The 14627-nt window shown below is 39.2% G+C and overlaps 1 protein-coding gene across 2 annotated transcripts in view; it reads right to left on the bottom strand.

Annotated features, from left to right (window-relative positions):
- The window catches only part of PHEX (phosphate regulating endopeptidase X-linked), a 213327-nt gene that overhangs the window by 56301 nt on the left and 142399 nt on the right, over positions 1–14627 (bottom strand). For both annotated transcript variants that reach the window (XM_086389324.1, XM_086389325.1), the window contains one exon: positions 4841–4944. In XM_086389324.1, the coding sequence (XP_086245450.1) occupies positions 4841–4944 (104 nt within the window). The remainder of the gene's footprint in view (positions 1–4840; positions 4945–14627) is intronic.

Here is a 14627-nt window from a genome sequence, read left to right as displayed (position 1 = left end):
GTCTTTACCATGTTCCTGCAGTCTGTGTTTGGAGAAGGATTTGATAGATGAGGTATGAAAAAAGTCTCGTATAAATTTCAAAAATATATGGAGATGAAATTGTACTGGACAATGGGATATATGAAAGGAATATGATGATGAAATGCAAAAATCTAAAGGAAAAGACACTGATACTCTGATTTCTTTGAACAATATAAAATAGATATATGTCAAGCTAAAGTTTCGCATTTTACCTATTAACTCTCAAAGACAGTCTAGGGAAATGTGGAATGGGAAAAGCATAGAGTATTTACTGCTTTATTTCTCATATCCTGCAGATTGCATCCGTCCCATTCCATGCTGTGGGTAATTCTGGGCAGGACCATAATCTGTAGAGACATTTGATGTATTTTTACATATTTTTCAGAAGCTAGAGGAAAAAAAAAACCAGACATGTCTAGTCACAGTAGAATGAGAGTGAGTTAATAGGGAGGCTGGCTTAAAATCACTTCTGTCAAAGAAAGAGGATCCTAAGGGAAAGAAATTACTTTTGACTCAAGCTGAGCAGTGAAGTAAATCCTCTATTTTTAAGCAAGCTGATGAAGTGACAATTCTGAGAACAAACCCCTAAATATGTACCTTCAGGGATGACCACCCAATTAATTTCATTCTTGCTGACATTCCCCATCGTGTTAGAAACTTCCTAATGCACATTAGTGCAGCTAAAATGGATTCCATGAGAATGAAAGATAAAGGGTGTTTATCTCCTATACCCACAAAGAAGCAAAACATTTATTTCAGGGCCTTGTGGAAATATAACCACGATGTGCTGTTCAAAGAAAACCAGTGTAGTGGAGCTACTCCAGAATCATCCTCACTCAATTAACTCCTGAATTTGCAGACCTAAAAAGATGTCAATTACAGTTACCAGGTATCATGAAGCTAAAATTCGCCACAATGCCTGAAAAGGACCCACCTGAAATTTCTTTTAAAAAAAAGGGTCTATCATACCACTGTATCATGCAAAGAGAATCTTAAATTTCTTAATGTTGTTTTCCCTGAAATAAGACATACGGTCTGAAGAATGACTAGCACTGCACTGATTTTCATTCCAGCAGAACTTTTCCAGAAACATTAACCAATTTAATGTTCTTGTGAAAGAGGTATTTGTTTTCACTGACAGAGAAGGAAAAGACACAAATCACACAGTTTGCTTAAGCCCACAGTCAGTCAGCACTTTTCCGAGGCATAAATATTAAAAATAGTCAAGGCCATTAGAGTCTTACAGCCCATCGGCATTTTAGGATGATGTTAAAAATGGCACATTTAGGAGTTTTTAAATTAGCAAGCCAGGCCTTGCTATACACCCAAATGAATAATGACATTTTGAAATTTAAAAAATTAACTTGGCAGCATCTCAAATATAGAAGAAACCCTGAGAAGACCCTAAGAGTTCACAAAAATACTGGTGAGAAGCTTGAATTTTTCATAAGTTGCAAAAACAAGAGTTTGAACTTATCTGAAGTAGACCTGAAGGGGCAGAACACTTTACTTACTACATGTAGCTGCTCATTGAGATACTGGAAACTATTAATATGTGAAGCTGTGAGATTTGAGAAGCTAGTTTAAGAATCCTAAATCTAACATTTCTGTTGAATAGTTCAGATTGGAATGAAACAGGCAAGATGGCCTGAAAGATACTGTGATGAGAAGAGAAAATGAAGGACAGTGGGGCAGTTGGCTACTCATCAGCTATGCGTCATTTCCAAAGAAGTTCCAAAGCCTTCTGTTTCCTTTCTTTGGGCTTCTGAGTGGAGTCAGGGATAGGTAAAGGGAAGAGTTCAGCTTCAGGCCTACTCCTTAAAGTTAAATACTTTTACTTTGCAGATGGATGCTGTAAGAAGATTTGAAGGGCAGAGGGCAGGAGGGCTAGACGGGAGCCCTGGCTAAGAGGGAGAGGCAGTAATCATAGCCTTAAGCCAAGGGATGGTCAACGGCTTAGAGTTTTTCCTAGAGGCCAGAACAGAGGTGGGAGTTGGAAGAGAGAGTAATGAGAGACCCAGAGAGCATAAAAAAGCCAGCAAAAAATCTGGAGACCAGAATTATCGGCCAGGGTTAACACATGGGCCATGAAAAAAAAATTTGGGCCATAGAAGTCAGGCTTCCAGCTAAGACACACGAAAAGGTCAACAAATCCTTTCCACCAAAATCAGGTATAAAAATGGACAAAATTGTCAACAAGCAACCATTTTAGGGCCCTGGAGACTGACTGAAGGCAAACAACACATTGAAAAACATTTAATTTTGAAAAACAGCCAGAACTTAAAAGAAGTGGAACAGGAGTCTGTGGCCTTCTTGCCCAGGACTCCTCCCATCCCTCCCCGTTCTATCAGAGAGAACTTAATTTGACTACGATAGGACTGGCTGGAAAATTAGCAGCTCTGCTGCCACAGGGGATGAGCTCACTTGGGGTCATGGTAGAAAGTTGCAGCTCTGTCAGCTAGAAGTGATAAACTTGGTAGAAAACAAATGAGGAAAACCCACACCTTTGTTCCCCTGAAGTTACAGTTCCCATTGGGGAAAGTGATAGAGCAGCCAGAAATGTAAAAGGGAGATAGTGTAACTGAAAGAGTCAGAGAAGCGTGGAGATAAGCTCTCCACACATCCCTGGCTGCGTGGGAAATTAGGCATGTATACAGGGGAGACCCCAGAGAGACCAGTGGAAAGTAAACTGCAAGGGTGATTGAGAACGGCTTGTGACTTGGAATGCACTCCGAACTCCGACACAGATCAACTGGCAGAGGACTAAGCCATGTAGACACAGAGACAGCATACATGAAGTGAGGCTAAAAAACAAAAATAAGAATTTAAAAAGTGAGTAGAGACATCCATGGCCACAAACTGTAGCCAAGACAGATTCTACAGAGTAAGTCCAGGAAAGTAACTTTTTAAAAAGCCTCAGAAAAATAAATCAGAATCCACAGTTGCTACAATACATTGTCGAAAAGGTCATTTTCAACAATGACATAAAATAATGCTAGAAGAAAAAGTGTACAAGAGGAAAAAAAGCAATCAATAAAAACTGACCCTGAGTGAGCCCAGATGCTAGATTTAGCAAAGACTTGAAAGCAGCCACTGTAAATTAGTTCAAAGAATTAAAATAAACTGTATTCAAACAATTAATGGAGAATATGATGACAAATGACAACAAAGAATCTTAACAAAGAAATAGAAATTATTATTATAAAAATTATATTTATAAAAATTATTATTTTTATAAATTTTTTTACTATTTTTAAAAAAAGCAAATGGAACTTTTGGAGTTGAAAAGTACAAAAATCAAAACAAAAACTGTGTTAATGAGTCAAAAGCAAATTTGAGAATGCAGAAGAAAGAACTGGTAAATTTGAAGATGGCTCAAAAGAAATTACCCAATCTGGAGAAGACAGAGAAAACAACCTTGGAGAACTGGGTCATAGCGGAACAGAGTACAAATATCAACAGGCAGAACGGAAAGTAATGTAAACCTGAGCTGAAGAATTTCTCAGTTGTAAGCCTCTTGTTCATTTTGTAAAATGGGGATAATAAATAGAACCAACAACTCACAGAATTGACTAGAGGATAAATATGAATTAAAATATATAAGTCACTTCCCAGAACATTATTAGCACATAATTTTTAGTTCCTGTCATCATCATGATCATTGAGAATCACAACTGGCCCTGACCCCAAAAGTTCCTAGTGAAACCTCCCCACCTGTAGGAAAAGTTTCTACCAGTACTGGGAAGAGCGGTATAAATCACAACTGCTACTGAAGGAAAATAATCAGAGCTTCAGTTCTTTGATATGCATTCAGTTCAGTTCAGTTCAGTCGCTCAGTCGTGTCCGACTCTTTTCGACCCCATGAATCGCAGCATGCCAGGCCTCCCTGTCCATCACCAACTCCCGGAGTTCACTCAGACTCACGTCCATCGAGTCAGTGATGCCATCCAGCCATCTCATCCTCTGTCGTCCCCTTCTCCTCCTGCCCTCAATCCCTCCCAGTGTCAGAGTCTTTTCCAATGAGTCAACTCTTCGCATGAGGTGGCCAAAGTACTGGAGTTGATATGCATTAGCTCAACAAATTCCATAATCATAGGCATACCTTGGAGATTGTGAGTTCAGTGATAGGTCGCCATAATAAAGCAAACATCACAAAATTTTTTTTGGTTTCGCAGTGCATATAAAAGTTACATTTATACTATACTGTAGTCTACGAAGTGTGCAATGGCATTATATCTAAACATATATGTACCTTAATTTAAAAATACTTTATCATTACAAAATGCTAAACTTCATCTGACAGCAGAGGGTTGCCACAAAACTTCAATTTGTAAAAAATGCACTGTCTGCAAAGTTTGATAAAACCAAGTGTAATAAAATGAGGTGTGTCTGTATACAATTATTTCTACATTTGTAATCATACTTTATTTTTTAGATATTTGTTTTTAAGATCTTCAAAAATTTCTGCCCAAGTGTGAAATTCTAGAGCAATTTGTTTGAATTTATAAATATATATACACACACACACTCACAATGAGATTGGGAAATGATTTGAACATTTGTATCTTAATTAGCCTTCTTTTGATATGTATTGATGCTAGGAGTGGGGAAGTCATAACTAGATTGAACAACTGATTCATACAACATCAGAAATAAGAGTTGCTAAAAGGTAACACAGATTTTGCCAAACCAAAATAATTGGCAAGCCAGCTACTCTGACTTGAGGGGAATTACAAAGTTTGATTTAAAGAGACTCCACTACCCATCAACATATTTATCTCTTTCACTTTTAATTTCTTATTTTTTTTTTTTTACTCACTCTGTTTTGGGAACAGCTTTTCTCAGCCAGAAGAAATCAGTCTGTGCTAAATACTTGCGGGTTTGCAGGACGTTGCCAAAGTAGTCAGATTCTGAAAACTTGATCTGAGTAAAACAAACCACAACCATCACTGTTCTAAGTGTAGATAAGAGATGGCTCTGAAAAAAAGAAAAGAATTCAGCACACAAAAGAGCGGCCAGCAAAGATACCGCACTCCTTGCATCATCTCTCAGCCATCACTGGTTAACTAGTATTCACAAAACCATGAAATTTTACCTCAGTGATTTTTCTCTTAAAATAAAAAGCTCAAAAATCAATATGGTCAATTCTGGATTACAATTTTTAAAAAAATAAGAGAAGCTGCACTAATTTACAATGCATTTCATTTGCTTTACAACTGAAAAATCTACTTTAACCTTTACAGAACATATTAGGTTTGAAATTTCTTTGCCTACATGACTTCTTAATCTTTTTTAAAAATGTGTACTTTATTTATCTGTCATATAGGTTCTTCTAATAATACTCAGTTTAGTCAGCTGAAACCTCGTTTAGTTCATAGATGATGATTTAGCCAAGGGGCAAAATCTAATTTATTGTAATCAGTATTTGTTCATGAAGGGAAAAAAATGAAAGTGATTCAGGCTGATTTTCTACCCTAAGAGTCACTAGAATAATTTAATTATTAACTGAAATTAGCTATCAACACTCAAAAATGATCTGGTCACAAAAAATTCATGAAATGACAGAAGCAAAGTATATATAGCTCACATAGAAAAATAGGAAGTTGATAGCTCACAACAATGCTGATTAAAATAGGGAAAAAGACATAATTGATTCTTGAGTTCCTTTTTGTTGGAAGGAGAATGGCAGACAGTTTTAATTCTATAGGCACTATCTATAAAACTAGCAGTACTTAAATATTGTAAATAGTATCTGTGTAACAGTAAAAGCAATGGTTTGTAGTGCTCCCTGATACTTCAGTTTTAAATATATTAAAATGTAGCAAATAAAATAAGAATAATACACATTTGAAGAAGCAAATAATCAAGAGTAATATTTTATTAGCTGTAATATTTTTATAAATTTAAGCCATGATATTCTTAAAAGCAAAAATTGAAATACAGCAAATGAAGGTATATGAGACCCAGAGGCATCACATCACAGATATGAATGAATATATACAACTTGACAACAGCCTGTTTGTTGGCCAATGTCTGGCTCAGGTTTCTCTTTTCCCTAACATATCATGGATATTCATTTTGTCTGCAGAGTAACGTTTGTTACTCATCTTAGCTTAACTTTAATTTCTCATCTTAGCAATCCTTCCCGGGGACCATGCCAATATATACAGAAAAGAATAAAATAACTAAAGCCACAGAGAGTGAGAAAAGAAGGAATGAAAGGATCAAATCCTGGCATCTTTGGCAATCCAGCTGGCCAACAAGTCAGAGAGATAAGACTTCAAATTGTCCCTCCCTCAATCCTCTTAGGGGTGGTGGCTGATAAATAAACCGAGGTATAGTCACCTGAGCCTTCCCTGGTGGCTCAGATGGTAAAGTGTCTGCCTACAATGCAGGAGACCTGGGTTCAATCCCTGAGGAGGGAAGATCTTCTGGAGAAGGAAATGGCAACCCACTCCAGTACTCTTGCCTGGAAAATCCCATGGACGGTGGAACCTGGTAGGCTACAGTCCATGGGGTCACAAAGAGTCGGACACAAGTAAACAACTTCACTTTCACTTTCATAGTCACCTAAAGAAATACCACACAGAAGTCTAAACAAATTGTCTCTATGTGTGAACATGAAATAATTTCAAAGGCAATGCTGAGAACATTAGACTAGTTGTATGCATTAGAGAACTTAGAAATTTTAAACTAATTAAATAATACTATATGTTGTTTATGGGCACATACTTATGTAGCAGAAGCATAAAGAAATGCATGAGAATGAGAAACACTCAATTCAAGAGAGGATATCTAGGGAAGGAGACAGCCTGGGGGGAAGGAGACAGGCAGGGAAGAAGGACATTAGGTCAAGGAGGATTACACGAAGAATTTCCAATGTATCTGCTTTATTCACTTAAAATGTATGTATGCATGTATACAGCTAATATGGCAAATATGTTTGATATATGTTAAAGCTTGAGGTGTTCAAAGTATGATTTTATACGCTTTTCTGATGTTTGAAATGCTTTATAATAAAGAGGAATCTTAAAAATCAATTGCATTTTAGGTAGATGTTTATACTCAGCCTCAGATGAAACAGAGTAAATTCCTTGTTCAAATAAATGACCTTAACTAGAAATCCTAATACATTCCCAGATCACACAGTTAAAAGATGTGTCTGCTATTTAATCATTTTTTAGCTTTCGTTCCCAACACAGCTCTGTCAGAATTTTTAGAATATGATTGCAACTGATAGAAAATTCAGATATGTTCTTGGGTTCACAGCATGTCCTGGAAAATGCTCCCAAAGGAATTTTCTTCAAAAATACTAACTTTTTTTTTTGTACTATCAATGGGGTCACTTGTTACTTTTAGAAGAGTTTGCTAATGGTACTTTCCTGTTCCATTTGGGGGAAAGAAAAAAAACAAAAAACAAAAAACCTTGACATTCAGGTTGTTCTACAGATATTAAATGCAAAATTTTCTTTAAAAAAAAAAAAGGAGTTCCAAGTCTAAAAATACTTTAAATAAATATGGTCCTACCATAGCCATGGAAATGATTATGGAGAACAAAACTTGGAGGCAAATAATGACAATTTGCCAACAGCTTACCTATGTTCAGAGGATACATTTTAAATTGTTTTTATTATTAAACTGAGCATAGCTTCTATTTCTTAGCCTGGTTTGGTTGATCTATTCTATTTATTCAATGGAAATCACAGGTCATGCTGCTGCTGCTAAGTCGCTTCAGTCATATCCGACTGTGTGACCCCAGAGACGGCAGCCCACCAAGCTCATCCGTCCCTGGGATTCTCCAGGCAAGAACACTGGAGTGGGTTGCATTTCCTTCTCTAACGCATGCATGCATGCTAAGTCGCTTCAGTTGTGTCCGACTCTATGCAACCTTATGGACAGTAGCCCACCAGGCTCCCCTGTCCACAGGATTCTCCAGGCAAGAATGCTGGAGTGGGTTGCCATTTATTCAATGGAAATCACAGGTAATAGGGGACAATTTTTACCTTCTCCTGTAAGACAGGTTGAGTGTTCGGGGATAGGAAAGGGCCATATGGGAAACAGAGATGGAGAGATTAGGGAACCTGGCTAAATCATTCAGTCCACATCATTAGGCTCCTACTTCAATGTTATTTTCACTGGCCCTAATAAGAAAACTGATGATTCAACAGAAAGAGTACAGGGAAGGAGGAGGAGAAGCTGTGATTAAATAAATCAGGGTACAGTTTACTTACTATCAGACAGCTTTTAAAATAATGGTAATGAAGGCTATGGAAGACAAGGACGAAACAATCTATCAACTGTAAAGGTCAGTGTACAAAATTATACATAAGCATCAATTACAGCTATACAAAAATGGAAGGACAAAATAACACACTAAAACAGAAGTATGTATTATTATGTTTGAATACCAACATTCAGGGTTTTTTTCATTCCTTTTCTCTGTTTCTCAAATTTTCCATCATGTGATAATACTGTGATAATTTCAAGCATTTCAATAGGACCCTGAAGGAGAAAAAACTATGAAACCTAGCAACCATTGGGAAAGTTCTGCTTGTTGTAGAGATAGCAATAAGAATGAATGTGCATGAATATTTTAGAACCACTTGTGATCTTCCAAAAAAATGTTTTAACTTTGAAAGTGACAATAATTGGCTCAAAAGTCTCTTGTCCTTTCAGTTACTGGTGACAATCTAGGTCAAGCTGATAATGACTTTCAATCAATTGTATCTCCCAACTTTTATTGGGGCTCTCATGTCATTTTCTAAGAATAGCTGTCCAAAAGATAAAATCTAGGGGAATCTGATTTTCTCTTGGTGGACACCCTATCCTGGATGCCTAGCACCAAATGCAACAGACTAAATAGAAAAATAAAACTATTACCCTTCTCAAAGGTGTGGAACACATAATAACGGCAAAACAAGGCAATGTATTCAGCTTCTCTGTAGGATCAGTAAATACAAGTTGATAAGACATTTGGAAAAGGAGATGGCACCCCACTCCAGTACTCTTGCCTGGAAAATCCCATGGATGGAGGAGCCTAGAGGCTACATAGTCCAGACATGACTTAGCGACTTTACTTTCACTTTCAAGACACTACATGAGCCAACAGGAAGTACAGATTCTAAACTACTTTTTAAGTTAACCCATTCAAACATGCTCAGCAATATATCCAGACTCCTCTAGGAAAGATTTTATTTTAGGCAGCAAAGAACTGTGAAAACTTCAATGGCATCCAGATTTTAGAATTATGTTTTCCTTTATTTAAATAGCAAAGTAATATGCAAGATTGCTGTGTTTAGATGGCTTTGCTGTAAGTGGTTATGTATGTATACATATATACACACCTACATACAGGGATGGTGTTCACAATGTTTAACAACCTCCATATACAGAACACTGCAGAAGATAGAATTCCCACAAGCAGCCACGCAAGGGTGACTCTGAGGGAGCATCAACTAGCACACCAACCAGGAAGCAGATGAAACTAGATGGCCTGCTGCCACCACTGGGGATAAAGGGGAGTCCTGGTCTGCTGTAGCCAGCGGAGCACTGAAGATGGAGGCTGGTGTGCAGGAGGGATGGGGGATGGGCTACAAGGCTGGTGGGCACCAGTGCACCTCCCTCCAATGCCCACTCTTGCCTTTCCAGGGTCATGAGGGCCAGAGATCACTTGAGACAGTTGGCCACAATGGTTCATTTTGTGTTTTTACCAAGGAGTACAGAATGGTTTCAACAACCTGTTTTTCTAGAGCACTCCACCTAAGTATCACCTCACTCTTGCACAGTGGCAACAGCACTCTCTGTCATTTATGCACACATAAAACATATTCACACATAAACACACAAGTATTCCACTGGGAAGAGTAGACCAAGACCTGCCCCAGAGAACATTATGTGGGTTCATATATTACCTAGACATCTCTATTCACATATTTATGTCTGTGTATCAAATGTATGTGTGTATCACTCACCAGAAACACTGATCTCTGAAAAATTACCCACATCCTATTCTCCTAAGTCTGATAGCTCAGCTGGTAAAGAATCCACCTGCAATGCGGGAGACCTGGGTTCGATCCCTGGGTTGGGAAGATCCCCTGGAGAAGGGAAAGGCTACCCACTCCAGTATTCTGGCCTGGAGAATTCCATGGACTATATAGTCTACACAGTCGCAAAGAGTCGGACACGACTGAGCGACTTTCACTCACTCAATTCTCCTAAGTAAATGGATGCTGGCTATGATGCTGACTTGGGCTCCTACTGTAATTCGCCACTGGCTTTCACAACAGTGAGTGATGTGCCTAATGGGCTCGATTATTTCCCTATTGTCTCTCAGATACACCCTCGCCCTTTTACTTGGTTCTGTAATGCTGGGCTGTGAATCTGAAAACCATGTTTCCCAGGCGCCATTGCCAGTTGGCTTCCTGCCAATAGGAGGCACTGAGGGAAATCAGCCGGTGGTGGCAGGAGGGGAAAGGGTGCTGTGCTTGTTCTCTGCAGTTCCTCTTTCTCCTTTCTTCCAACCATGATGCTGGAGTGGCAGTTCCTACCACCACCTCCTCCCTTTTGCATCCCTAGACACAAGGAACATCACTGCTTCCTGGAAAAGTTACTAATCTCTGGTTTACCTCACCTTCCAACCTATTTACTGTATTAAATCTCCTCTCTTTGAAATACCTGGTGTTGTTTGGCTTTCCTGGCCGATACGGAAATCTCCCCCAAATTGGGAAAAACTCATTCTTGTGTCTCTCTCCATTAAGGAGCAGTGAAGGTACACTTTATAAGGTTTGTCTAAACGTAGACTGATGTCTTTCTTTTTGGGCTGAGTAGCAGGCTTCCTGTACACTACTGGTGTGTGTGTGTTAGTCACTTAGTCATGTCTGACTCTTTGCAATCCCATGGACTATAGCCCACCAGGCTTTTCTGTCCATGGACTTCTCCAGGCAAGAATACTAGATGAGTAGCCATCTTCTCCAGGGGATCTTCCCGACCCAGGGATTGAACCTGTGTCTCCTGCATTGCAGGCAGATTCTTTAGCGTCTGAGCTACCAGGGAAGCCTGTACACTACTGGAGGTTCACATAAAGGGCTTTGCCTTTCTTCTTGCTCTTTTAAAAAACTACAAAAAGACTGCTGTTCAGAAAAACTTTGCTGGCTATCTTAGTTTACCCTGTCATGCTCAGAAGAAACATTTTTTTCTAATTCTTTACATTTGCCTGTGAGTTCTTATCTCTTATCTCCACATGACCCCAACTTCAGTTTTCAGCCTTTCTCCTTGTTGTTGTTGTTGCTCAGTCACTCAGTTGTGTACAACTCTTTATGAACCCCCAGACTACAGCATGCTAGGCTTCTCTGTCTTCCACTAATTCCCAAAGTTTGCTCAAATTCATGTCCATTGAGCTCATGATGCTGTCTAACCATCTCATCCTCTGCTGCCTTCTTTTCCTGTTGCCTTCAATCTTTCCCAGCATTAGGGTCTTTTCCAGTGAGTTGGCTCTTTGCATCAGATGGCCATCAATCCTTCCAATGAATATTCAAGGTTGATTTCATTTAAGATTGACTGGTTTAATCTCCCTGCAGTCCAGGGGACTCTCAAGAGTCTTCTTCAGCACCACAATTCAAAGGCATCAATTCTTTGGTGCTCAGCCTTCATTATGGTCCAACGCTCACATCCATACATAATTACTGGAAAAACCATAGCTTTGACTAGACAGACCTTTGTCAGCAAAGTGAAGCCTTTGCTTTTTAAAACACTGTCTAGGTTTGTCATAGCTTTCCTTCCAAGGAGCAAGCATCTTTTAATTTCATGGCTGCAGTCACCAACCACACTGATTTTGGAGCCCAAGAAAATGAAATCTGTCACTGCTTTCACTTTTTTTGCTTCTATTTACCATGAAGTGATAGGACCAGATGCCATGATCTTAGTTTTTTGAATGTTGAGTTTTAAGCCAGCTTTTTCACTCTCCTCTTTCACCCTCATCAAGAGGCTCTTTAGTTCCTCTTCACTCTCTGCCATTAGAGTGGTATCATCTGCACATCTGAAGTTGTTGATATTTCTCCCAGCAATTTTGATTCCAGCCTGTGATTCACCTAGCCTGGCATTTCACATGATGTACTCTGCGTATAAGTTAAATAAGAAGCATAACAGTATAAAGCCTTGTTGTACTCCTTTCCCAATTTTTAACCAATCAGTTGTTCCATATAACATTCTAACTATTGCTTCTTGACCCACATAGAAGTTTCTCAGGAGGTAGGTAAGGTGATCTGGTATTCTCATATCTTTCAGAATTTTCCACAAAGTGTTGTGATCCACACAATCAAAGGCTTTATCAATGAAACAGAAGTAGATGTTTTTCTGGAATTCCCTTGCTTCCTCTATGTTCCAGTGATCAATTTCTCCTCAACTGTTATCTAATCCATTCCCCAGTCCCTATCTTTCCTTTTGTGTTTGTGCCTGATGAATCACATCTTTACTTGCAACAAATAAAGTAAGCTGCTTTTCATTTGCAACAGCCTTTCCTGTTCAGAGTTTGTATTAACAGAAATTTCTCAGAGGCCCTATAGTAGTCCTTATCTACATATTTCTCAAAACCGAAAACACAGTCCCATTGTGTATCAGCAATACTTTAGTCCTTTTGCTATTAACCTTGGTGACACTGTTACTATCTATCACACCACGCATCCTTCACCTATTTTCAGGTTTTCTTTATCAGTTTATGAACAGAAATGGATTTTTTGCTTCTTGCATTTGTATTTTTTTCACTGTCTTTTTTTAAACTGTTAGAAATTCTGTGGCATAATTGTGTTTATCTCAGTAATGAGTCAGATGAAAGCCATTTCTTCACAAAAGTACTTTAAAATCTTGGTGTATAATGTCTTCAGTTCAGGCTGTGGAGACACGAGGAAATATACCTAACACTACATCCTGTCTGGCGTCTTGTCTCTTTTCACAAAAGGTACTACATTTATTGAACTCTTAAATTTGGGGCATTCACTTTAAACAGCAGCAGGCTGCCAACAAAACTTGATCAACTAAACACTGTGAATGAGCCCTGAATGCTATCTTATTGGATTAAGGCTTGAGACTGTTCCATCTGTGCAGCCTCTTAAATCAATTTCAGGCACATGGATACTATATGTGTTAATTTGTAATGACTTCTCCAAACCAAAATAATTTACTATGGGAAGTGAATATTGAAGAAGCTATAACTAACACTTCCAGTGTGCTTCCTATGTGCCAGGACCAGTTCTATATACTTTAAGTATGTTAACTTATCTGAGCCTCAAAGCAGCCCTGTAGGCAGGGATTGGTGATGGACAGAGTTGGTGATGGACAGGGAAGCCTGGCGTGCTGCAGTCCATCAGGTCACAAAGAGTCAGACATGACTAAGCAACTGAACTGCACTGAACAGAACTGAAGGCAAGGATTATTACTATCTCCATTTTGATATGAGGAAACTGAGATGAGTAAACTGAGGCACAGAGAGATAGTATAACCTACCTCAGGTCGCACAGCTAGAAAACAGAAGAATAGGGATTTAACTCCAGACACTTTGATCCCAGGATCCATGCTCATAACCACTACAACAAACTGCCTCTCAAATCTTCTCATCTGCATTCATTTTTTAAAAATATGTATTTTGGGCTGTGTTGAGTCTTAGTTGCAGTGCACAGGAACTTTCACGGCAGCAGTGCAGGATTCTCTCTAGTTGTGGCACACAGAGCACACGGGCTCAGCAGTTCCAATGTGCAGGCTCAGTAGCTATGGTGCACAGGCTTAGTTGCTCCATGGCCTGTGGGACCTTAGTTCCCCAACCAGAGATCGAATCCACATCCCCAGTATTAGAGGACGGATTCTTAACCACTAGACAACCAGGGAAGTCCCCTCCTCTGCAGTCCTGACTTGAGATGTTTGCCAATCACATGTAATTCTCCAGGTTCTCCTGCTGAGGTACTTTGTGACCTGGTGATGCTCTTCTTAGCAACAATAGTTCTCATTGCTGCTAAGTTATAGCTATCATTTATAGGGAGATGACTTATGTGCCAGACATTATGCTAGGTGCTTTTACATTTATTTAATCTCATTTAAAAGATGCTTGCTCCTTGGAAGAAAAGCTATCACAAACCTAGACAGCATATTAGAAAGCAGAGACATTACTTTGCCGACAAAGGTCCATCTAGCCAAAGCTATGGTTTTTCCAGTAGTCATGTATGGATGTGAGAGTTGGAGTATAAAGAAAGCTGAGGGCTGAAGAATTGATGCTTTTGAACTGTGGTGTTGGAGAAGACTCTTGAGAGTCCCTTAGACTGCAAGGAGATCAAACCAGTTCATCCTAAAGGAGATCAGTCCTGGGTGTTCATTGGAAGGACTGATGCTAAAGCTGAAACTCCAATACTTTGGCCACCTGATGTGAAGAACTGACTCATTTGAAGAGACCCTGATGCTGGGAAAGATTGAGGGCAGGAGGAGAAGGGGACGACACAGGATGAGATGGTTGGATGGCATCACCGACTCAATGGACATGAGTTTGAGTAAGCTCTGGGAGTTGGTGATGGACAGGGAGGCGTGGTGTGCTGCAGTCCATGGGGTTGCAAAGAGTCGGACATGAC

The sequence above is a fragment of the Bos grunniens genome, chromosome X, assembly GCF_055505025.1.
Source record: "Bos grunniens cultivar Pamir isolate PY7600 chromosome X, Bosgru_T2T1.0, whole genome shotgun sequence".
Lineage (NCBI taxonomy): Eukaryota > Metazoa > Chordata > Mammalia > Artiodactyla > Bovidae > Bos > Bos grunniens.
The sequence above is the reverse complement of the archived record's forward strand: the minus strand, read 5'-3'. Positions and strand labels throughout refer to the sequence as shown.